The 23,123-nt window shown below is 28.0% G+C and overlaps 3 protein-coding genes across 3 annotated transcripts; 1 reads left to right on the top strand and 2 right to left on the bottom strand.

Moving 5' to 3' along the window:
* Positions 1-8,316: 8,316 nt before the first annotated feature.
* On the bottom strand, positions 8,317-9,126 carry LOC131618943 (uncharacterized). The gene is made up of 3 exons (XM_058890090.1): positions 9,028-9,126; positions 8,690-8,839; positions 8,317-8,423 (listed from the first exon to the last, which is right to left on the bottom strand). Exons 1-3 carry the CDS (start codon positions 9,032-9,034, stop codon positions 8,317-8,319), a joined length of 264 nt encoding a protein of 87 aa, XP_058746073.1. The 5' UTR covers positions 9,035-9,126.
* Positions 9,127-17,543: 8,417 nt separating this feature from the next.
* Positions 17,544-18,812, top strand: LOC131618942 (uncharacterized). Its single transcript, XM_058890089.1, has one exon. It carries the CDS (start codon positions 17,544-17,546, stop codon positions 18,810-18,812), a length of 1,269 nt encoding a protein of 422 aa, XP_058746072.1.
* Positions 18,813-21,308: 2,496 nt separating this feature from the next.
* LOC131617144 (large ribosomal subunit protein P2A-like) lies at positions 21,309-22,256 on the bottom strand. The gene is made up of 4 exons (XM_058888502.1): positions 22,134-22,256; positions 21,950-22,039; positions 21,560-21,783; positions 21,309-21,462 (listed from the first exon to the last, which is right to left on the bottom strand). The coding sequence occupies exons 2-4, from the start codon at positions 22,035-22,037 to the stop codon at positions 21,436-21,438; spliced, it is 339 nt and encodes a 112-aa protein (XP_058744485.1). The 5' UTR covers positions 22,038-22,039; positions 22,134-22,256; the 3' UTR covers positions 21,309-21,435.
* Between the last annotated feature and the right edge of the window lie 867 nt (positions 22,257-23,123).

Raw genomic sequence — 23,123 nt, 5'->3', positions numbered from 1 at the left:
ACAAATCAGCCAAGCCATTTCGACATTATTAGGGGTGTGGATGGATTAATAACCAAACCAAATTGAACCATACATATGGTTTGGTTTGGATCTTAAAACTTTCTCACAAAAACCAGTTTTAAAATAAAACCGGTTTTAAATCGGTTTCTATCAAAACCAGTTTTTTATTTTCTTTAAAAAAACAGTTTTAAAACCAATTTTAAAACAAATTTTCTAAAAAAAACGGTTTTTATTTTCTTTTTAAGAAAACAGTTTAACGGATAACGGATATTCATTCACAAATCAGCCAATCCATTTCGACATTATTAGGGGTGTGGATGGATTAATAACCAAACCAAATTGAACCATATATATGGTTTGGTTTGGATCTTAAAACTTTCTCACAAAAACCAGTTTTAAAATAAAACTGGTTTTAAATCGGTTTCTATCAAAACCAGTTTTTTATTTTCTTTAAAAAAACAGTTTGAAAACCAATTTTAAAACAAATTTTCTAAAAAAACCGGTTTTTATTTTCTTTTTAAGAAAACAGTTTAAAACAAGATTATAAAAAAACCAGTTTATATTTTCTTTAAAAAAATTCAGTTTTAAAACAAGTTCTATAAAAAAAAACCAGTTTGATAATACAAAGACTCGTACCTTTGATAATACATCCAGAGACACCATCAGAATTAACATGATTAACAGTTTATGATACTATATAGTGGTTTTCTTATAATGAATCTTTTATACGCACTTCATACACACCACACTTTATTACATTCTCCTTTACTAGTACAATCCAAATGACCTTAACTTATGTGATATTAATGAATTCTTTAAAAAAAAGGATCACTATTCCCTTCAAATATACTAGTAGAATACAATGACATGTATTGGCACCTAAGTTCACTACAATTGCACCATATGAACAAGATAAGAGACATAAGAACAAAAGTTTCTTGGAGTTAATTAACTTGTCAAACTCATTAACATGGTTTATGAAGATTAGATATTAGCATGTTTTTAAAACATGGTCCGCTATTGCGAAATCTGCCACGACAAGATAAGAGAGAGCATCCAAAATACGCAGTTGCAATAATCAATTGATGGAGGATTATTGAATTTAAGCTTCTTAACTCTTAAGCAATTATACCAGATATATCGATAAAACTATAAAACGGTACTAATAAATTAAACATAACAACATCTTGTCAAATAAATAAATGAACTAAACATAACATAAAATAGTCAGAAACCATACTCGGTGGCCTATTAGGCGGTTCTGGTGTGATTTGAAACAGCTTAAAATTTCTAAGAATTTCCAATATTTCGGCAGGATGTGACCACCGATTAGCTGCTGAATATCTGCACAATGATAAATAATTAAAAATAACATCGATTTAGATATTTAATCACTGTACTACTAGTACTACCACATAGTCACAATAGTTTATACAAACTTCAAAAGTTCAATGATCACATGAAAAGCTACTGTTTATTTGTGCTGCTAGTCGAAAATCACATGCAAAGCAAATCACTACAAGCACATATTACCAATTTACAAGAGACACCTATTAAATCAAACTCCTATTATTTTAAAATACTTTCAACCACAAACTCTCTAAACAGAACCTTACATCTAGAATCAAATAAACAACTTCTACATTGATTCAATTGAACAGTAACAACAAATTCAATGATCCATTATAACATGACCTGATTGAAATTGAACTCAAAATTCAATATAAAACACTCCCAAACAGCCTATTAAACCTTTGATTTGAACACTTACACACACACAATACTTCAATTCTAAATCTTCACAACAACAGCAACATCACATTAGCAACTATAATGATTTCAGAGAGGAACTGAAAAACTAGGATTTAAAGATCATAAGATGGAAAAGGGATGCAACATACCGTGAGAGATATTTCCGAGAGAGTGAGAAGCGGAGAGGAGCGGAGGAGAGAAGCGGAGAGGAACGGAGACCGTGACGAAATCGGCTAGTAGTGTGACGGTGGTGACCGTTTGGAAATTAGGGTGTGCGAACTGCGAAAGAGAGTTTCAAGAGAGGTTTTTTTATCAATTGGAACTAGTAACTAACCCGTGCGTTCGCACGGGTTCTGGTATGGGATGCGCATTTGTTTTAGAATTATATTTTTTAATAGAAAAATGCTTGGTACCCGTAAAAAATAACAAAAAATCAGGTACCCATGAAAAAATAATAATTAAATGTATAGAAAAATATGTTGTACCCGTGAAAAAATAATAATTGAATGTATGGAAAAATTTCTAGTATACAAGAAAAAATAATAATTGAATGTATAGAAAAATGTCAGGTACCCGTGAAAATAATGATAATTGAATGTATAGAAAAATATCTGGTATCCGTAAAATAATAATAATTGAATGTATAGAAAATGTCTGGTACCCGTAAAAACATTTCGATCAATAAAATTTTCCATACAAAATATAATTTTGTTATTAAATATGTTATTAGAAATGTTAGATGAGTTAGATATGTAAAAAAATATGATGCAGAAATTTGTTGTGTTCCTAAGAAAGTGCATGTCTGTAAATCATGTGCAATATAGAAACAACGGGTGAAGCAACTGTATAAGAAAATAGGTATTACTATATCTTAAAAGTTAAATTAGTATAATAGTTAAGTATAACCCTAGCCGTCACTTTTCTTCTTTTTCCTTCCTCTGTCTCAATGAGGGGTGGTTTAGGATCAATCTCCAAATCGTTTTTATTTATCTATTACTTAAATAAGGGATTTTCACACCTTTTCGTTTTTTCTTTTTTGTGATTTCGTGGGTCATCGTTTGTTTTGTTTTCCCATATTTTTGTGGTGTTTTTTGATTTCTCGTCTTTGTGCGGGTATTTTGTTTTTTTCCATTTTTGTGCGATGTTTATTTGTTTCAAGTTGAAAGATTATTTTCGATCTAGTGCAGATTCAATCAATGACTTTGGTGCCGTCAACGCTACAGATCCGGAAGCATGAATATTTCGGACATCTCAATACAGTCAATACATTAATATTTGTAGGCATATGTAATTTTCCGTTTTATGCTATTAACATGGATGTTGTGGATTTGTTCGCAGATTCATCCTTTTTGTTTTTGGCGATTTTGAATTTGTATTACAACGATGTACTCTATTGATTTGAATGAATGAATATCATTTATTTTCTGTCAAAAAAATAATAATAATAAAATTAGACAACAATGATGGGTAATAAGATTTATTTTGGTTAGTGATAATGGGATCAAGTGGTTGACAATGGAGATAGATTACATTTGTCTATTTTATTTGTACCTCTCATGTAAAAAAAGATAGTAAGATAAATAATTATAAAATAATTTTATATTATGAACATTTACTATTGTTTAGATAATTTGACTCAAAATTGATTTTGCATTTATAATTATCAAATAAGATTTTAATATATTTTTTAATATATTATAATATTATAAATTATAATTATTTATGACCTATGATTCATTGATTTATGGAAAAAAATTGATGAAGGGCCTGGTTTATGTTGTATAGAAAGAAGGTGAAAAAAAATGAAGAATGGTGTGTGATGGAGAAAAGGAATTTCTGAGTAAAAACCAAATAAATGAATATTACAATGAAGATAGAAAAGTAGAATTTTGATTAGACATTTCAAACTTTTTAAATCTAAAAATAAAATATACATTGGAATAATGCAAAAGTAAAAGTAAGAGTAGGTAACCAAGCATTTAATGTGAGGGGATAAAGAAAAAAAAGTTAAGAAAAAATAAGAAATTAACAAATCAAAGTTGAAAGGAGAAGGCTTACAGGTGGCAACATATTGTAGAAAAAAAGTTATATTAAAAAATATTTAAAAAATTTAAAATAAATTGATAAAAACTTACCTTAAAAAGAATTTTAAAAAATAAAACAAATATGTATGTTGATTTGAATTATAATTGAATAAAGAATATAAATTTAAAAAAAATCATTTAATTAAAATGAGCAAATATTTTAAATTCATATTGAAAAATAAATTTATTTTAAATTCTTCTTATAAGAAATTATATCTTCTCTTTTTTTAAGGTTTCTATAGCAAACACATGGTTAGGATTTAACTATAGTAGAATTTTGAAAGAAAAAAAATAGAAAAATATATTTTTGTTGATATGAGTTGTCAAACTGTATGTACAGAAAAACATAGAATGCCAGTACATGATATCAAATAAAGAAAATATGTTATTATATCAAATATAGAATGCTAGTACATGCCATCAAATAAAAAATATATATTTAAAGTGATGATGATGAAGATGATGAAGGAAAAGAAAGAAGAAGATGAATAAATGTAAAAAATATTAGGCGTTGGGGATTATTTGTTAAATTTAATAGATTTTCAATTTTTAACCGTTAGATATTTTTTAATCAGATGAAATGGTTAATTTAAAAAAAAAAAAAATAGGGTCCATGATATACACTCATTAATATCACTCCATCTTATTCTTAGATATTTAAATTTATAAGTTAAAGGAATGGACTAAGTTGGATAGCGAAATATTTTTTGAGGCACTAAAATGTAACTTTTATTATATACCTAAGAAAAACCTATTTAAGTATATATGACTAAAATGACATATATTTTTATAAACAAATTTAAGTATATATGTCATGTGTAATTTTTATATTTTTATCAATTATACAAATATTATTAATTATTATTGGGTATTATAAATATTATAAAATAATACTAACATCTTATCAATGAATTAATATATTATAAAGAGTATAAAATAACATATTTAATATTATTAATTATTATTGTAATTATTATTTATTTTGAATATGTAACATCAAATAAAAAATATATTTTGAAAGTCTTTTATAACATTGAAAGACCTATGTGATGATGAAAAAGAAAAAGGTATACAATAAATGTAATTGATGTGACTTTGCCTTGCAATAAACAACACACTATACTAAGACCTATTATAGAGTCTATTCTCTATATTTTCTTTGATACAACCAAGACATTAATTATCTCTTTTTATAATATTTTTTATTTTCAACAAAATCATATATAATATTTTTTTCCAGATTTGAATAGTAATTTGTACAATCATTAATATTGCAAGAAATTAATTTTTCAAGTTTAAAATTATTTTGATCAAAAGTAGATTTTTTGTTGTTTTTAAAAATATATTGGTAGTATTTATTAATTGTGTATAAAAAATAAAATAAAAAATGGAATTTGATTGAAAAAAATGTTGAATATCGAAAACAAATTAGACGAAAAATGAAAATAAAATAAAGAATAGTAAAAAAGTCCAAAAAATAAATGAAATTGCAAATTGTAAAAAAAAAAAATTTAAAGTGTTATTCAAATATTGGTGGATACCGTGAGTTCACACTATTAGTGATGAGGTATGTTTAACTGCGAGGAGAAATTTAAACATGTGAAAAAAGATTTTTTTTTAATTTAAAAAAAATGTATGAAGAGAAAATTTATTGAGAAATATTAAAAAAAAAAAAAAACAAAAGTTATAATTAGATAATTGAGATATAACAAAGTGTTTACATTCTTTGATTGTTTATTGATAGAGTGTCTATTTCATCAATAATTTAATGGCTAGTTACATATTAGGGATTATGATTTCCTGTGTGAAAATGACTACAATTTTATTTAGAAAAGGATTAGTAACAACTTGTATATTTGTTATTATAGCTAATTAAATCTATAAAAAAAAATATTCAAATTAATGACATGCTATTTATACTTGAAAAACCATTTTTTTTCCAATAATTAGTGAAACTGAATATTTATCTATAAAATAAAATTTTTGTAGATATATTTTTTAAATAATAATAAATATGTGTTTCATATTTAATACTATTTATCAATACAAATATTTTGAATTCGGAAATTTAACATTTTTTTAAAAAAATATTTACTTTGAAGTTAATCCTACTTCAAATTTATTTGTTACGTTGAAACAAAACAACCGGTGAATGGTGATAGATATAGATTATAATTTTTTTTGAAAATAAATAACTATCTTAAATAAAAATTAAATGCTGATACAAATATCAAATTATTTTAATAAAGATATTGGTGGATTCATTTGTTAATCAGTTTTTGCAACAATTATTTCTTGAAACTTCAAATCAATAATGTAAATATGAGTTGAAAGTTTATCCTTATGTTGAAATGAATAGCTTTAATAACAAATTTATTATATTTAATTATAATTATATGTTCTTTTATTAATATTGGAACATGAAGTTGAACATTTATTTTGGATTGATATGCTTTGAATATGTAGTAATTTGTAAGAGATAAAAGAGCATATTTAAAACTTTGTTCTTGTTAATTTTAAAAATAAAAAATAAATGTACTTATTTAATAGTAGTTTCTTATAACATAAAAAACTATAGAGATAGGTATGTACTCCATAGACATGACTTTGCCTTGTTATACACATCATAGTACACTAAAACCTATCCTATAGTCTATTATATACACATCAAGATTTTCATGTGTTTTTATGGCTCAACAAATATTTTGATGATAAATATTTAATTTATTGTATTAAATATTTAATTTATTAGTGATAAATATTTTATTGTTTTAATGTCTAGATGAATCTACTTAACACTATAGAATTCGACATTTTTTAAAAATATTTTATTTTAATAGTCTTCCACATACTTTTATTTAACAATTCTCTAGTCAATGCAATTATTCTAAAAAATATATTTATTAATTAATTACTTCACAATTTATTACTTTAAAAAGATAATAAGACTATAACAATATTAACATTTTATAAATTTATAGTATAATTCAAAAATTATATTATAACTTATAATTTAAATATAAATTGAATTAAATTTTTTTAGTGATTAAATTAATCAACATGTTGATTACTATCAATTTACTCTATCTTTCTTCCAGATTTAAAAAAAATATTATTTAAGCTATAATATTTTTTTAAAGTTATAAATAAATAGTAATAATGATTATCACTTAATGTTTGATTTTAAGTTTTAAATATATTTATTTATTTTCTTTATTAATGAAAGTTAATATTTATTTCCAATCTCTCTTCTTCTTTTTCACATGATATCTTGAAGAAAAAAATTACAGCTGCCGCTCACCTATTCCACCGTCTACAGATTTCACATGGTATCCTTATCTCTACATTTGCAAAAGGGGTAAAGAAAAAACTATGAAATCTATAAAGCCTAACACTTGAAGATGAAGGTTAAAAATAAATACTTTTTAAGATCTGGAGGTTTTTTCTATTACATATTTGTTTGTTTTGATTTTAGATCTGGTGATTTCGGTGGTTTTAATTTCAGATCCGGTGGTTTCGTCGGAAGCCATTTCAGATCCGAAAAATGAATAAGAAGAGAAATCTTTGGTGAATAGTAAGGAATAGCAACTGAAAAATAGAAAAACAAAAAATTCAATTAGTTAATAAAACATACAAAATAAAATAAAAATATTTGTATAAGAAGCTCTACTCCATTGATGATGAATGAAGTGATGAAGAAGATGATGTCTCTAGTTGTGAGGAAGAAGATTAAAATCAAAGAGAGAAGTGAAAAAGAAAAAAAGCCATAAAAAAAAGAGGAGAGAGGTTTGAGAGAAAAGTGAGAAAGTTTGCAGTAAATCTGATATGCTTTTAAAGAAAAAAATAGCATTAATAGAAGGAAAATCTGAATAGTTAGTTAAGGCATCCATGTGGCATCATTTGGAGCAAACAGGGTAGTTTAGGTATTTCAAGAACATCTTATTTTCTTATATGATAGATAGGATACCCAATAGATAATAAAATGGATACTGCTTTTATATTTAAACATTTGATTGAGTTTTAAAAAGTGAAATAATTAAGATACTAATGTGATTAAAAATAACCGGTTTTTTTCACACCTTAGCCTCTATTTAACAATGCTGAACCAAAATTCCACGTGTTTTTAGAGAGAGAAGCTCTTACTTCTCTTTAAAAAAATTTATCGTGTCTTCCCCCTTTCTTGCCTTTTAGAGTTAGGGTTTTTTCACCAGTTGTCTGGTTTTCTGCCCCAATCTCTTTTGGGTTTTCTCCTCTACTTTTTGGTTTTTCTTCTTCTCGAGTAGAAGTCTTGGGGCTTATTTCACTACATCTCTGTTCTTGTTTCGATTCCCCATGGATAAATGGAGGGATATTTCTCTGTCGAAGGAGGAGGAGGAGGGTGTTACGGCAGAGGTGGAGGAAGTTTGTGAAGAGGAGATTTTTCAACGAACTCTAGCTGGGAAGTTGTGGACAGACAACCATTTTAACACTAGGGCTTTCATCAACACAATGATAGAGAATATAAGTATCTCACCCTTCTTTCAGCACATTGTTTATATAGAGCAATCTCATCTTGACAGAATGGTTCAATGTCATTGATTTGCAAGCCTATTAGATATGAATGAAGCTCATAAGATATTTGAATATGGCGATGCTATAACAGATATCTAATGTGAGCATTTTGATCGAATAATAAAAATCATGTAATGATTTTGGTGACAAACATAACTAGTATATGTGATCTGTACCAATTTGGTGAGGACTGAGGAGTAGAGATTCACATTAATCAAAAGGTTATAATTTTATGCAACCAAAGGAAACAAAAAATAACTGTAACAGGCACAAGTATGCCTAGTTATATAACAAAGACTTACACAAGAATAGATTCCTGAGAATTCCATCACATAGATCAACACCTTGGAGCACATGCGAAGCTATTTCCGGCGGTACTATTGGTGATGGAGGACCCATCATTAGATCATCACCAACCAAAATAGTTTCCTCCATAGTTGGCTGTGAATCAACTGAAACCCACACATATAATCTTAGAAACAAATTTAGTACTTGTCTGTTAGTTCCTTTTTTATTATCAGATGCTATATCCTAAAATTGAACCTTTCCATTTTAATTTGGAGATATATTTTGACAACCTGAGTCAAAACCAACTTAACACCAAAGTAAAGTAAATAAATTTGTATAAGGGATGACATACCATCCATGGCTGCTTTCTGGGAATCGTTTCTGCAAATATGCTTCTTTTTCTAGAAGGACAAGACAATTACTGAAACAAAATGGAGCAGGAGTTTCAATATTATCATTTTGATATTTGGTTACTGCTTAACGAAGAAATGATCAGAAATACAGGTTTGCAAAAAACAAACATAATGTTTGGCCTAAAAATGATTGTGCCTAAAGGTGGTATTTTATTTATTTTGGATTGTAGCCAACAGCCCAGTCAGAGTTCAGTTGAAAATGAAAAACAGAAGTGAACCAAAGTAGGTGAAAATGCACAATTGAACGAGCCACTGCGGCCTGTGGAACCACCATAACGGATATTCATTCACAAATCAGCCAAGCCATTTCGACATTATTAGGGGTGTGGATGGATTAATAACCAAACCAAATTGAACCATACATATGGTTTGGTTTGGATCTTAAAACTTTCTCACAAAAACCAGTTTTAAAATAAAACCGGTTTTAAATCGGTTTCTATCAAAACCAGTTTTTTATTTTCTTTAAAAAAACAGTTTTAAAACCAATTTTAAAACAAATTTTCTAAAAAAAACGGTTTTTATTTTCTTTTTAAGAAAACAGTTTAACGGATAACGGATATTCATTCACAAATCAGCCAATCCATTTCGACATTATTAGGGGTGTGGATGGATTAATAACCAAACCAAATTGAACCATATATATGGTTTGGTTTGGATCTTAAAACTTTCTCACAAAAACCAGTTTTAAAATAAAACTGGTTTTAAATCGGTTTCTATCAAAACCAGTTTTTTATTTTCTTTAAAAAAACAGTTTGAAAACCAATTTTAAAACAAATTTTCTAAAAAAACCGGTTTTTATTTTCTTTTTAAGAAAACAGTTTAAAACAAGATTATAAAAAAACCAGTTTATATTTTCTTTAAAAAAATTCAGTTTTAAAACAAGTTCTATAAAAAAAAACCAGTTTGATAATACAAAGACTCGTACCTTTGATAATACATCCAGAGACACCATCAGAATTAACATGATTAACAGTTTATGATATTATATAGTGGTTTTCTTATAATGAATCTTTTATACGCACTTCATACACACCACACTTTATTACATTCTCCTTTACTAGTACAATCCAAATGACCTTAACTTATGTGATATTAATGAATTCTTTAAAAAAAAGGATCACTATTCCCTTCAAATATACTAGTAGAATACAATGACATGTATTGGCACCTAAGTTCACTACAATTGCACCATATGAACAAGATAAGAGACATAAGAACAAAAGTTTCTTGGAGTTAATTAACTTGTCAAACTCATTAACATGGTTTATGAAGATTAGATATTAGCATGTTTTTAAAACATGGTCCGCTATTGCGAAATCTGCCACGACAAGATAAGAGAGAGCATCCAAAATACGCAGTTGCAATAATCAATTGATGGAGGATTATTGAATTTAAGCTTCTTAACTCTTAAGCAATTATACCAGATATATCGATAAAACTATAAAACGGTACTAATAAATTAAACATAACAACATCTTGTCAAATAAATAAATGAACTAAACATAACATAAAATAGTCAGAAACCATACTCGGTGGCCTATTAGGCGGTTCTGGTGTGATTTGAAACAGCTTAAAATTTCTAAGAATTTCCAATATTTCGGCAGGATGTGACCACCGATTAGCTGCTGAATATCTGCACAATGATAAATAATTAAAAATAACATCGATTTAGATATTTAATCACTGTACTACTAGTACTACCACATAGTCACAATAGTTTATACAAACTTCAAAAGTTCAATGATCACATGAAAAGCTACTGTTTATTTGTGCTGCTAGTCGAAAATCACATGCAAAGCAAATCACTACAAGCACATATTACCAATTTACAAGAGACACCTATTAAATCAAACTCCTATTATTTTAAAATACTTTCAACCACAAACTCTCTAAACAGAACCTTACATCTAGAATCAAATAAACAACTTCTACATTGATTCAATTGAACAGTAACAACAAATTCAATGATCCATTATAACATGACCTGATTGAAATTGAACTCAAAATTCAATATAAAACACTCCCAAACAGCCTATTAAACCTTTGATTTGAACACTTACACACACACAATACTTCAATTCTAAATCTTCACAACAACAGCAACATCACATTAGCAACTATAATGATTTCAGAGAGGAACTGAAAAACTAGGATTTAAAGATCATAAGATGGAAAAGGGATGCAACATACCGTGAGAGATATTTCCGAGAGAGTGAGAAGCGGAGAGGAGCGGAGGAGAGAAGCGGAGAGGAACGGAGACCGTGACGAAATCGGCTAGTAGTGTGACGGTGGTGACCGTTTGGAAATTAGGGTGTGCGAACTGCGAAAGAGAGTTTCAAGAGAGGTTTTTTTATCAATTGGAACTAGTAACTAACCCGTGCGTTCGCACGGGTTCTGGTATGGGATGCGCATTTGTTTCAGAATTATATTTTTTAATAGAAAAATGCTTGGTACCCGTAAAAAATAACAAAAAATCAGGTACCCATGAAAAAATAATAATTAAATGTATAGAAAAATATGTTGTACCCGTGAAAAAATAATAATTGAATGTATGGAAAAATTTCTAGTATACAAGAAAAAATAATAATTGAATGTATAGAAAAATGTCAGGTACCCGTGAAAATAATGATAATTGAATGTATAGAAAAATATCTGGTATCCGTAAAATAATAATAATTGAATGTATAGAAAATGTCTGGTACCCGTAAAAACATTTCGATCAATAAAATTTTCCATACAAAATATAATTTTGTTATTAAATATGTTATTAGAAATGTTAGATGAGTTAGATATGTAAAAAAATATGATGCAGAAATTTGTTGTGTTCCTAAGAAAGTGCATGTCTGTAAATCATGTGCAATATAGAAACAACGGGTGAAGCAACTGTATAAGAAAATAGGTATTACTATATCTTAAAAGTTAAATTAGTATAATAGTTAAGTATAACCCTAGCCGTCACTTTTCTTCTTTTTCCTTCCTCTGTCTCAATGAGGGGTGGTTTAGGATCAATCTCCAAATCGTTTTTATTTATCTATTACTTAAATAAGGGATTTTCACACCTTTTCGTTTTTTCTTTTTTGTGATTTCGTGGGTCATCGTTTGTTTTGTTTTCCCATATTTTTGTGGTGTTTTTTGATTTCTCGTCTTTGTGCGGGTATTTTGTTTTTTTCCATTTTTGTGCGATGTTTATTTGTTTCAAGTTGAAAGATTATTTTCGATCTAGTGCAGATTCAATCAATGACTTTGGTGCCGTCAACGCTACAGATCCGGAAGCATGAATATTTCGGACATCTCAATACAGTCAATACATTAATATTTGTAGGCATATGTAATTTTCCGTTTTATGCTATTAACATGGATGTTGTGGATTTGTTCGCAGATTCATCCTTTTTGTTTTTGGCGATTTTGAATTTGTATTACAACGATGTACTCTATTGATTTGAATGAATGAATATCATTTATTTTCTGTCAAAAAAATAATAATAATAAAATTAGACAACAATGATGGGTAATAAGATTTATTTTGGTTAGTGATAATGGGATCAAGTGGTTGACAATGGAGATAGATTACATTTGTCTATTTTATTTGTACCTCTCATGTAAAAAAAGATAGTAAGATAAATAATTATAAAATAATTTTATATTATGAACATTTACTATTGTTTAGATAATTTGACTCAAAATTGATTTTGCATTTATAATTATCAAATAAGATTTTAATATATTTTTTAATATATTATAATATTATAAATTATAATTATTTATGACCTATGATTCATTGATTTATGGAAAAAAATTGATGAAGGGCCTGGTTTATGTTGTATAGAAAGAAGGTGAAAAAAAATGAAGAATGGTGTGTGATGGAGAAAAGGAATTTCTGAGTAAAAACCAAATAAATGAATATTACAATGAAGATAGAAAAGTAGAATTTTGATTAGACATTTCAAACTTTTTAAATCTAAAAATAAAATATACATTGGAATAATGCAAAAGTAAAAGTAAGAGTAGGTAACCAAGCATTTAATGTGAGGGGATAAAGAAAAAAAAGTTAAGAAAAAATAAGAAATTAACAAATCAAAGTTGAAAGGAGAAGGCTTACAGGTGGCAACATATTGTAGAAAAAAAGTTATATTAAAAAATATTTAAAAAATTTAAAATAAATTGATAAAAACTTACCTTAAAAAGAATTTTAAAAAATAAAACAAATATGTATGTTGATTTGAATTATAATTGAATAAAGAATATAAATTTAAAAAAAATCATTTAATTAAAATGAGCAAATATTTTAAATTCATATTGAAAAATAAATTTATTTTAAATTCTTCTTATAAGAAATTATATCTTCTCTTTTTTTAAGGTTTCTATAGCAAACACATGGTTAGGATTTAACTATAGTAGAATTTTGAAAGAAAAAAAATAGAAAAATATATTTTTGTTGATATGAGTTGTCAAACTGTATGTACAGAAAAACATAGAATGCCAGTACATGATATCAAATAAAGAAAATATGTTATTATATCAAATATAGAATGCTAGTACATGCCATCAAATAAAAAATATATATTTAAAGTGATGATGATGAAGATGATGAAGGAAAAGAAAGAAGAAGATGAATAAATGTAAAAAATATTAGGCGTTGGGGATTATTTGTTAAATTTAATAGATTTTCAATTTTTAACCGTTAGATATTTTTTAATCAGATGAAATGGTTAATTTAAAAAAAAAAAAAATAGGGTCCATGATATACACTCATTAATATCACTCCATCTTATTCTTAGATATTTAAATTTATAAGTTAAAGGAATGGACTAAGTTGGATAGCGAAATATTTTTTGAGGCACTAAAATGTAACTTTTATTATATACCTAAGAAAAACCTATTTAAGTATATATGACTAAAATGACATATATTTTTATAAACAAATTTAAGTATATATGTCATGTGTAATTTTTATATTTTTATCAATTATACAAATATTATTAATTATTATTGGGTATTATAAATATTATAAAATAATACTAACATCTTATCAATGAATTAATATATTATAAAGAGTATAAAATAACATATTTAATATTATTAATTATTATTGTAATTATTATTTATTTTGAATATGTAACATCAAATAAAAAATATATTTTGAAAGTCTTTTATAACATTGAAAGACCTATGTGATGATGAAAAAGAAAAAGGTATACAATAAATGTAATTGATGTGACTTTGCCTTGCAATAAACAACACACTATACTAAGACCTATTATAGAGTCTATTCTCTATATTTTCTTTGATACAACCAAGACATTAATTATCTCTTTTTATAATATTTTTTATTTTCAACAAAATCATATATAATATTTTTTTCCAGATTTGAATAGTAATTTGTACAATCATTAATATTGCAAGAAATTAATTTTTCAAGTTTAAAATTATTTTGATCAAAAGTAGATTTTTTGTTGTTTTTAAAAATATATTGGTAGTATTTATTAATTGTGTATAAAAAATAAAATAAAAAATGGAATTTGATTGAAAAAAATGTTGAATATCGAAAACAAATTAGACGAAAAATGAAAATAAAATAAAGAATAGTAAAAAAGTCCAAAAAATAAATGAAATTGCAAATTGTAAAAAAAAAAAATTTAAAGTGTTATTCAAATATTGGTGGATACCGTGAGTTCACACTATTAGTGATGAGGTATGTTTAACTGCGAGGAGAAATTTAAACATGTGAAAAAAGATTTTTTTTTAATTTAAAAAAAATGTATGAAGAGAAAATTTATTGAGAAATATTAAAAAAAAAAAAACAAAAGTTATAATTAGATAATTGAGATATAACAAAGTGTTTACATTCTTTGATTGTTTATTGATAGAGTGTCTATTTCATCAATAATTTAATGGCTAGTTACATATTAGGGATTATGATTTCCTGTGTGAAAATGACTACAATTTTATTTAGAAAAGGATTAGTAACAACTTGTATATTTGTTATTATAGCTAATTAAATCTATAAAAAAAAATATTCAAATTAATGACATGCTATTTATACTTGAAAAACCATTTTTTTTCCAATAATTAGTGAAACTGAATATTTATCTATAAAATAAAATTTTTGTAGATATATTTTTTAAATAATAATAAATATGTGTTTCATATTTAATACTATTTATCAATACAAATATTTTGAATTCGGAAATTTAACATTTTTTTAAAAAAATATTTACTTTGAAGTTAATCCTACTTCAAATTTATTTGTTACGTTGAAACAAAACAACCGGTGAATGGTGATAGATATAGATTATAATTTTTTTTGAAAATAAATAACTATCTTAAATAAAAATTAAATGCTGATACAAATATCAAATTATTTTAATAAAGATATTGGTGGATTCATTTGTTAATCAGTTTTTGCAACAATTATTTCTTGAAACTTCAAATCAATAATGTAAATATGAGTTGAAAGTTTATCCTTATGTTGAAATGAATAGCTTTAATAACAAATTTATTATATTTAATTATAATTATATGTTCTTTTATTAATATTGGAACATGAAGTTGAACATTTATTTTGGATTGATATGCTTTGAATATGTAGTAATTTGTAAGAGATAAAAGAGCATATTTAAAACTTTGTTCTTGTTAATTTTAAAAATAAAAAATAAATGTACTTATTTAATAGTAGTTTCTTATAACATAAAAAACTATAGAGATAGGTATGTACTCCATAGACATGACTTTGCCTTGTTATACACATCATAGTACACTAAAACCTATCCTATAGTCTATTATATACACATCAAGATTTTCATGTGTTTTTATGGCTCAACAAATATTTTGATGATAAATATTTAATTTATTGTATTAAATATTTAATTTATTAGTGATAAATATTTTATTGTTTTAATGTCTAGATGAATCTACTTAACACTATAGAATTCGACATTTTTTAAAAATATTTTATTTTAATAGTCTTCCACATACTTTTATTTAACAATTCTCTAGTCAATGCAATTATTCTAAAAAATATATTTATTAATTAATTACTTCACAATTTATTACTTTAAAAAGATAATAAGACTATAACAATATTAACATTTTATAAATTTATAGTATAATTCAAAAATTATATTATAACTTATAATTTAAATATAAATTGAATTAAATTTTTTTAGTGATTAAATTAATCAACATGTTGATTACTATCAATTTACTCTATCTTTCTTCCAGATTTAAAAAAAATATTATTTAAGCTATAATATTTTTTTAAAGTTATAAATAAATAGTAATAATGATTATCACTTAATGTTTGATTTTAAGTTTTAAATATATTTATTTATTTTCTTTATTAATGAAAGTTAATATTTATTTCCAATCTCTCTTCTTCTTTTTCACATGATATCTTGAAGAAAAAAATTACAGCTGCCGCTCACCTATTCCACCGTCTACAGATTTCACATGGTATCCTTATCTCTACATTTGCAAAAGGGGTAAAGAAAAAACTATGAAATCTATAAAGCCTAACACTTGAAGATGAAGGTTAAAAATAAATACTTTTTAAGATCTGGAGGTTTTTTCTATTACATATTTGTTTGTTTTGATTTTAGATCTGGTGATTTCGGTGGTTTTAATTTCAGATCCGGTGGTTTCGTCGGAAGCCATTTCAGATCCGAAAAATGAATAAGAAGAGAAATCTTTGGTGAATAGTAAGGAATAGCAACTGAAAAATAGAAAAACAAAAAATTCAATTAGTTAATAAAACATACAAAATAAAATAAAAATATTTGTATAAGAAGCTCTACTCCATTGATGATGAATGAAGTGATGAAGAAGATGATGTCTCTAGTTGTGAGGAAGAAGATTAAAATCAAAGAGAGAAGTGAAAAAGAAAAAAAGCCATAAAAAAAAGAGGAGAGAGGTTTGAGAGAAAAGTGAGAAAGTTTGCAGTAAATCTGATATGCTTTTAAAGAAAAAAATAGCATTAATAGAAGGAAAATCTGAATAGTTAGTTAAGGCATCCATGTGGCATCATTTGGAGCAAACAGGGTAGTTTAGGTATTTCAAGAACATCTTATTTTCTTATATGATAGATAGGATACCCAATAGATAATAAAATGGATACTGCTTTTATATTTAAACATTTGATTGAGTTTTAAAAAGTGAAATAATTAAGATACTAATGTGATTAAAAATAACCGGTTTTTTTCACACCTTAGCCTCTATTTAACAATGCTGAACCAAAATTCCACGTGTTTTTAGAGAGAGAAGCTCTTACTTCTCTTTAAAAAAATTTATCGTGTCTTCCCCCTTTCTTGCCTTTTAGAGTTAGGGTTTTTTCACCAGTTGTCTGGTTTTCTGCCCCAATCTCTTTTGGGTTTTCTCCTCTACTTTTTGGTTTTTCTTCTTCTCGAGTAGAAGTCTTGGGGCTTATTTCACTACATCTCTGTTCTTGTTTCGATTCCCCATGGATAAATGGAGGGATATTTCTCTGTCGAAGGAGGAGGAGGAGGGTGTTACGGCAGAGGTGGAGGAAGTTTGTGAAGAGGAGATTTTTCAACGAACTCTAGCTGGGAAGTTGTGGACAGACAACCATTTTAACACTAGGGCTTTCATCAACACAATGATAGGGGCTTGGAAGTTGAAGCATCAGGTGGAAACCCAAGAACTTAGCAAGAATCTTTTTCTTTTTCGTTTCGCCACAAAAAGGGATCTGGAGAGTGTCTTGCGAAATGGACCTTGGAGTTTTGATAGAAACCTTCTGATCCTCACACGGGTGTCGGGGGAGGAACAACCATCAGCGCTAAACATGCACTTTGGGGTCTTCTGGGTCAGGATCTATGAACTCCCCTTAATGCTCAGAACAGAGGCGATGGCTAGGAAGTTGGGTGGAATTTTGGGTTCGCTTGAAGAAGTTGACCAAAATGACGCTCACAGAAACGGACGCTTCCTCAGGATTAAGGTCTCTATTGATCTCAAACAACCCTTAAAGAGGGGAACGGTGGTTCGTTTTAAGGAGAAAAATCTGCGGGTTTTCTTTAAATATGAGAGGCTTCCAACTTTCTGCTTTGTGTGTGGCAAAGTAGGGCACCAATTGAAAGACTGCGATTCAGTGGGGGAGTTGAGTGAGGAGGGATTCGAAGAACTGGAAGAACAGGAACTATCCTATGGTACGTGGCTTAGGGCATCTCCGCTCCCCAAAATCAATGACGACCAGAGAAAGAAAGAGTCAAAATTCAGCTCTTGCAGCAAAAGTTTATTCAATATTTCCTCAGGACAGAGTGGATGCGATTCAAAGAATAAAGAGAAGGAAGGAGAAGGGGAGGTTGAGCAAAAGGAAGCGACTGAACCGTGGAAAAAGAACAAGGAAGTGATACAGGATAAGGTCGAAAATACTGGGAAACAGGTGCTGGAAATAGAAGCCGTGGCGGAATCGTTGGGAGCTTTTGACATTTCCAATGCGGGAAATGGCAAAGCCATCACCTTAAAAGGGTCTTGTGCTAGAAAGAAGAAATGGACTAGGAAATCAGTAACAAGGAAGGCTCCATCTAGTCAGGTGAAGAAATTGGAGACGGAAATTGGGAAGCGCCCATTGGTAGATGTTATGATTGTGGAAGGTGATGTTGGTGAATGCGGTAGTGGAGAAAAAAAGAGAAAGAGTCAGTTGGAGTCGAACGAGTGCCCCGTCACAGAACCAGAGGTGGTGTTGGAAACCCAACACCGCCTACCCCAATGAAAATCATAAGCTGGAACTGCAGGGGGTTGGGGAATCCACGTGCAGTTCGAGCCTTGTTAAGGCTCACTCGTATTGAAAATCCCGATATGTTATTCCTCATGGAGACGCGTCTTAAGGAGGAGGAATTTCAATCTATTAAGAACAAAACAGGTTTTGAATTTTGTCAGTTGGTGGAGTGCAATGGTTCAGGGAGGGAGAGGGCAGGGGGAATTGGGCTGTTATGGAGGGAGAAGTTACAGATCACTATAACTTCTATCTCTTTAAACCCATTATAAATGATTGCTCTTGAATCTTGAAGGCTATTTTAAGACAAAGAGACATGGTTCATCAATTGGATGATTGGAATGAAGAGAGGTTTGCAACAAAAACCACATATTGTGTCATCAAAGAGACGAACATGACTCCTCAACAAAACATACATTGGAGAAAAGTTTTTTATGGTAACTTGGCTAGACTTAGAGCCTTAATTAACACCTAGTTAGCTTGTCATAAATAATAGACATGCCACTAAAGAAAGACTGTATAGGTTTGGGATCATAGACAACAAAGCTTGCTGCTTTTGCAATCAAATTGAAACATTGGATTATGTTTGACTATCAGAATTGAAGAGCATTTGGAGAGAGGTCTTGGACTAGCTGCACATTGACCATAGGCCTCAAAAATGACAAGATGAATTAAGGTGGATTGTGTTGAACCCTGAAGGTAAAGGTTGGAGGGTGCAAATTCTCAAAAACAAATTTTACGGAAACAATTTATGAAGCTTTGAGGTATAGGAATGACAAATGTTTTCGAAAAAAATGTAAGTAACAAAGAACTAGGAATAAAAATTATAGATACTCTAGTTTATAGGGTTTGGAGCTTAGGAAGCATATTGCAATTTTGATGATGATGTAATTAAGCTAAGGTTTGTTTTTTGTAGTTCTTTTTGAGTGGTTGGATCTTATGATTTCTGATCGCCTTGTTTGTATGGATCATTTTTGGATTTTGTGCCTTATTTGTATGGATCGTTTTTGGATTTTGTAGTTCTTATTGAGTGGCTTGTTTGTATGGATCATTTTTGGATTTTGTGCCTTGTTTGTATGGATCATTTTTGGATTTTGTAGTTCTTATTGAGTGGCTGGATTTTCTAATCGCCTTGTTTGTATGAATCGTTTTTGGTTGATCGAGTAATAATAATAATAATAATAATAATAATAATAATAATAATAATAATAATAATAATAATAAATGTTTTGAGGAACTAACTCCACTATGAAACAACTCCACTTATAAAAAAACTCCACAAACAAGGTGATACGTAACGTATAAGTGGTCTTATTTATTTATTTATTTATTAATTTATTAATTTCCTATAAATTTTATTTTAAATGGTTAAATAATATTTCAAAACATCTTACGACTAGCTTATACTTAAAACAAAGTTCATCAAATATAAAAAAAGATCAAATATATTGACAATTATTTTTTATATTTCATCAAAGAAATTGTTTTATTTCCTTTTATGTTTGAGCTTTGAAATTATTGAAGGCAACGAAGTGATGCTACACTCTTGCAAATTTCTATTTCTCACCTAAAAAGTCTTTGCATCACCCTTATCAAATATGAAGAGAAGTTTGCATCACCTTAAATATATATCAAAATTTGCATCAACTTAATTATGTATTAAAACATAATTATGTATTAAAACAAAAAGGGATTACAAATACAAGGGGACCAAACCAAAACCCCTTAATGAATGCTCGTGAAATCAATAGTAAGTGTAAGACCGACACTTGAGCCAAGACTTGATAATCCTAGGCACTAAGTTAGAGTTAGAGAACACATTAATAATCATGTGCAGAGAAGTAAGATTTTCAGTTACAATTCAGCTAGGAAGTTTGTTGAGTTTGTTACTTACATGTCAAGTAACAATCATGTGCAGCTTTCCTACATGATTGCTTATGATGAAATCATAAGTTATTATATGAAACCAATTCTCTAACCAATTGTTCAATTCTAGTTTCTCCAAATGCAAGAACATAATTTTCCCTTAATTTTTTTTTGACAGAAAATAATTTTCCCTTAATTTAAAAGCTCAGTAAATATGCCACCTCTTGTAGCTACCTATGTTGATCTCGGTTAATTTAGTTTTCTAAAAATTAACTTAGTTCATACACCATCTCCAAAATGCCTTTATCAATTCAAATTCTCAACCTATTTTCAAAATCCATTCCCATTTTCAAACAACTTGACAGGAATCCCAAACAAAGACATTTGCAGAGATTACTACCATCTCTGTAGACTTTTCTCTAACATAAAATCGCTAACTAACTCTTTCAACTGAACATGAAAGGAATTTACGTATTCAACCCATAACTCTTAAAATAGCTTAATAGGTCAATCCCCGGGCCAGAGAACATTTCAATAAGTAAAATTTCTAGTTACCAAGGTAACTAATAACAATGGATAGAGGAAAATTCGCACTAACTTGGTACTACGAACAATATAATGCACAGGTTAAAAACCAATAGATCAAGAAAATCAAATTATATGAAGCATTATGATTCAATCACAATGTCTAAATTGAAAATACAAAACCGGACAAAACCTAATACAATGAACAAAATCCTGTGTCACAACTCTTCTAGTCAAACAAGCTGAAGCCCATATCCTGTAAAACAAAGATAACATCGATATATACATTTGTTAATACAGATTCATGAATCCACCGGATATCAACTAATAGAGCTAAAATTTTAGAAACTTACATCGTCGGACTCTTCCTTTTCTTCAACTTTCTTTTCTTCCTTAGCTTCGGCAGCAGGTGCGGCAGCTGCAGCACCACCAGATGCAGCAGAAACAGCCACAGCTCCTCCACCAGAAGGAACCGAGGCCAATTTCTCTCTTCCGCTGGCAATTAGCTCAGCAAAATCTTTTCCCTTGACTTCCCTCAAGAGCAACTCAATCTGCTCATCCTCACCCTCAACTCCAACTATAAATATCAAAGAAAAAACCAAATTCATTCAATATAATTTGCCTATGAACTAATGTATGATTCTTCAATATACAATTATAAATCAACTAATCATGACAAAAATCTTAAACAACTAACTGAATATGAATGAATGAAATTGAAGAGATGAGTTAAGAATCAAAACCTGAGCTTAGGATGCGCTTGACATCAGTGGCGGAAGGGGCTGTGTTACCTCCCAAAACGGCCAACAAATATGCCGCGATGATCTTCATATCTGAAGGGAAATCAGGTAACGAAGATAATTATTAAAACGAATCAAGAAGGTCAGGAAATTAGAATGGTTGCGAGAGAATGGAAAACGTAATTGCCTGGATTGGGATTTCGCAGCGACCGCTTATATGAACTGTGAGGGTGGAGCAGGAAAATGGGAGATGTAAGAATTTATATGATTAGGGTTTTTCAACACTTGGGTTGGGCTTTCATCTTTTCTGTCTTTTCCAGAAATGACCCTGTTTAGTGGGCAAACTTTTTATTATCAATCATTTTTTTAGTTGTACTTAGACTATTTACAATAGAGTTTTGAATAATTTATTCAATAGTTGAATAGTTATAATGGGCTTTAAACATGTTGAATAAGAAAAGAGTGGGGTCATCTAAAGTATGGGAGAAAATATTATTGGGTGTTGTATATGTTTAGATTTTTATTTCATAATAATTATTTTATGTAAATTATTTTTTAGTAAATCAATTTTTTATTTATTTTTATTTTCACTAAACTTCATCATTTTTTTTTGTCTATAAATAGAGACTTGTTTCATTTGATTTGGACACACAAAAAAATTCACTTTTTTCTCTAATTTTTTTTATTTAGCCTTCAAAAAATTCTTGTTTGTAGCTCTAGACATCTTTGTATGGATCCCAACAATAATCCTTTTAACACTCAAATTTCTACTAATTAAACTATGTGTGTTTCATTTTAAGTGTGTTGTGTGTTTAGTATATTATATTATATTTTTAGTTTTTTTTTTTTTATAATTTTATCTGTTTTAATAATAACTATTTCTACATCTCTTATTTATTACTTGCAAGAAAAAAATTAAAAATATAAAATTGGAAGAAAAAAATTAAATAAATTACTAAATGAGAAAAAAATTAAAATAAAATATTTAAATCTTAATTATTTTAATTTAGTTTCAATTGGTAATTGAGATGTAGAAATATATAATCATAAAAACAAATATATAAAAAAAAATAAGAATAAGAAATAAAAGTAGTGGGGTAGGGTGTTGAATTTTATTAAACAAAACCATTGTAGTGAGTAAAGTTTGAATGTGTGTTGAATGACGAGGTGGAAGAGA

The sequence above is a fragment of the Vicia villosa genome, linkage group LG7, assembly GCF_029867415.1.
Source record: "Vicia villosa cultivar HV-30 ecotype Madison, WI linkage group LG7, Vvil1.0, whole genome shotgun sequence".
NCBI classification, from domain to species: Eukaryota; Viridiplantae; Streptophyta; class Magnoliopsida; order Fabales; family Fabaceae; genus Vicia; species Vicia villosa.
Note: the sequence above shows the minus strand (reverse complement) of the source record. Positions and strands in the feature narration are given on the sequence as shown.

Excerpts from the sequence above, each read along its gene's own strand:
- LOC131617144 (XM_058888502.1), bottom strand. The coding sequence starts at position 22,037 with ATGAAGATCATCGCGGCATATTTGTTGGCCGTTTTGGGAGGTAACACA. Across the intron at positions 21,784-21,949 it reads CAAGCGCATCCTAAGCTCAG|TTGGAGTTGAGGGTGAGGAT; the intron begins GTTTTGATTCTT and ends TGATATTTATAG. Across the intron at positions 21,463-21,559 it reads AAAAGGAAGAGTCCGACGAT|GATATGGGCTTCAGCTTGTT; the intron begins GTAAGTTTCTAA and ends TTTGTTTTACAG.
- LOC131618943 (XM_058890090.1), bottom strand. Across the intron at positions 8,424-8,689 it reads TCTCAGGAATCTATTCTTGT|GCTTGCAAATCAATGACATT; the intron begins GTAAGTCTTTGT and ends CATATCTAATAG.
- LOC131618942 (XM_058890089.1), top strand. The coding sequence starts at position 17,544 with ATGGATAAATGGAGGGATATTTCTCTGTCGAAGGAGGAGGAGGAGGGT.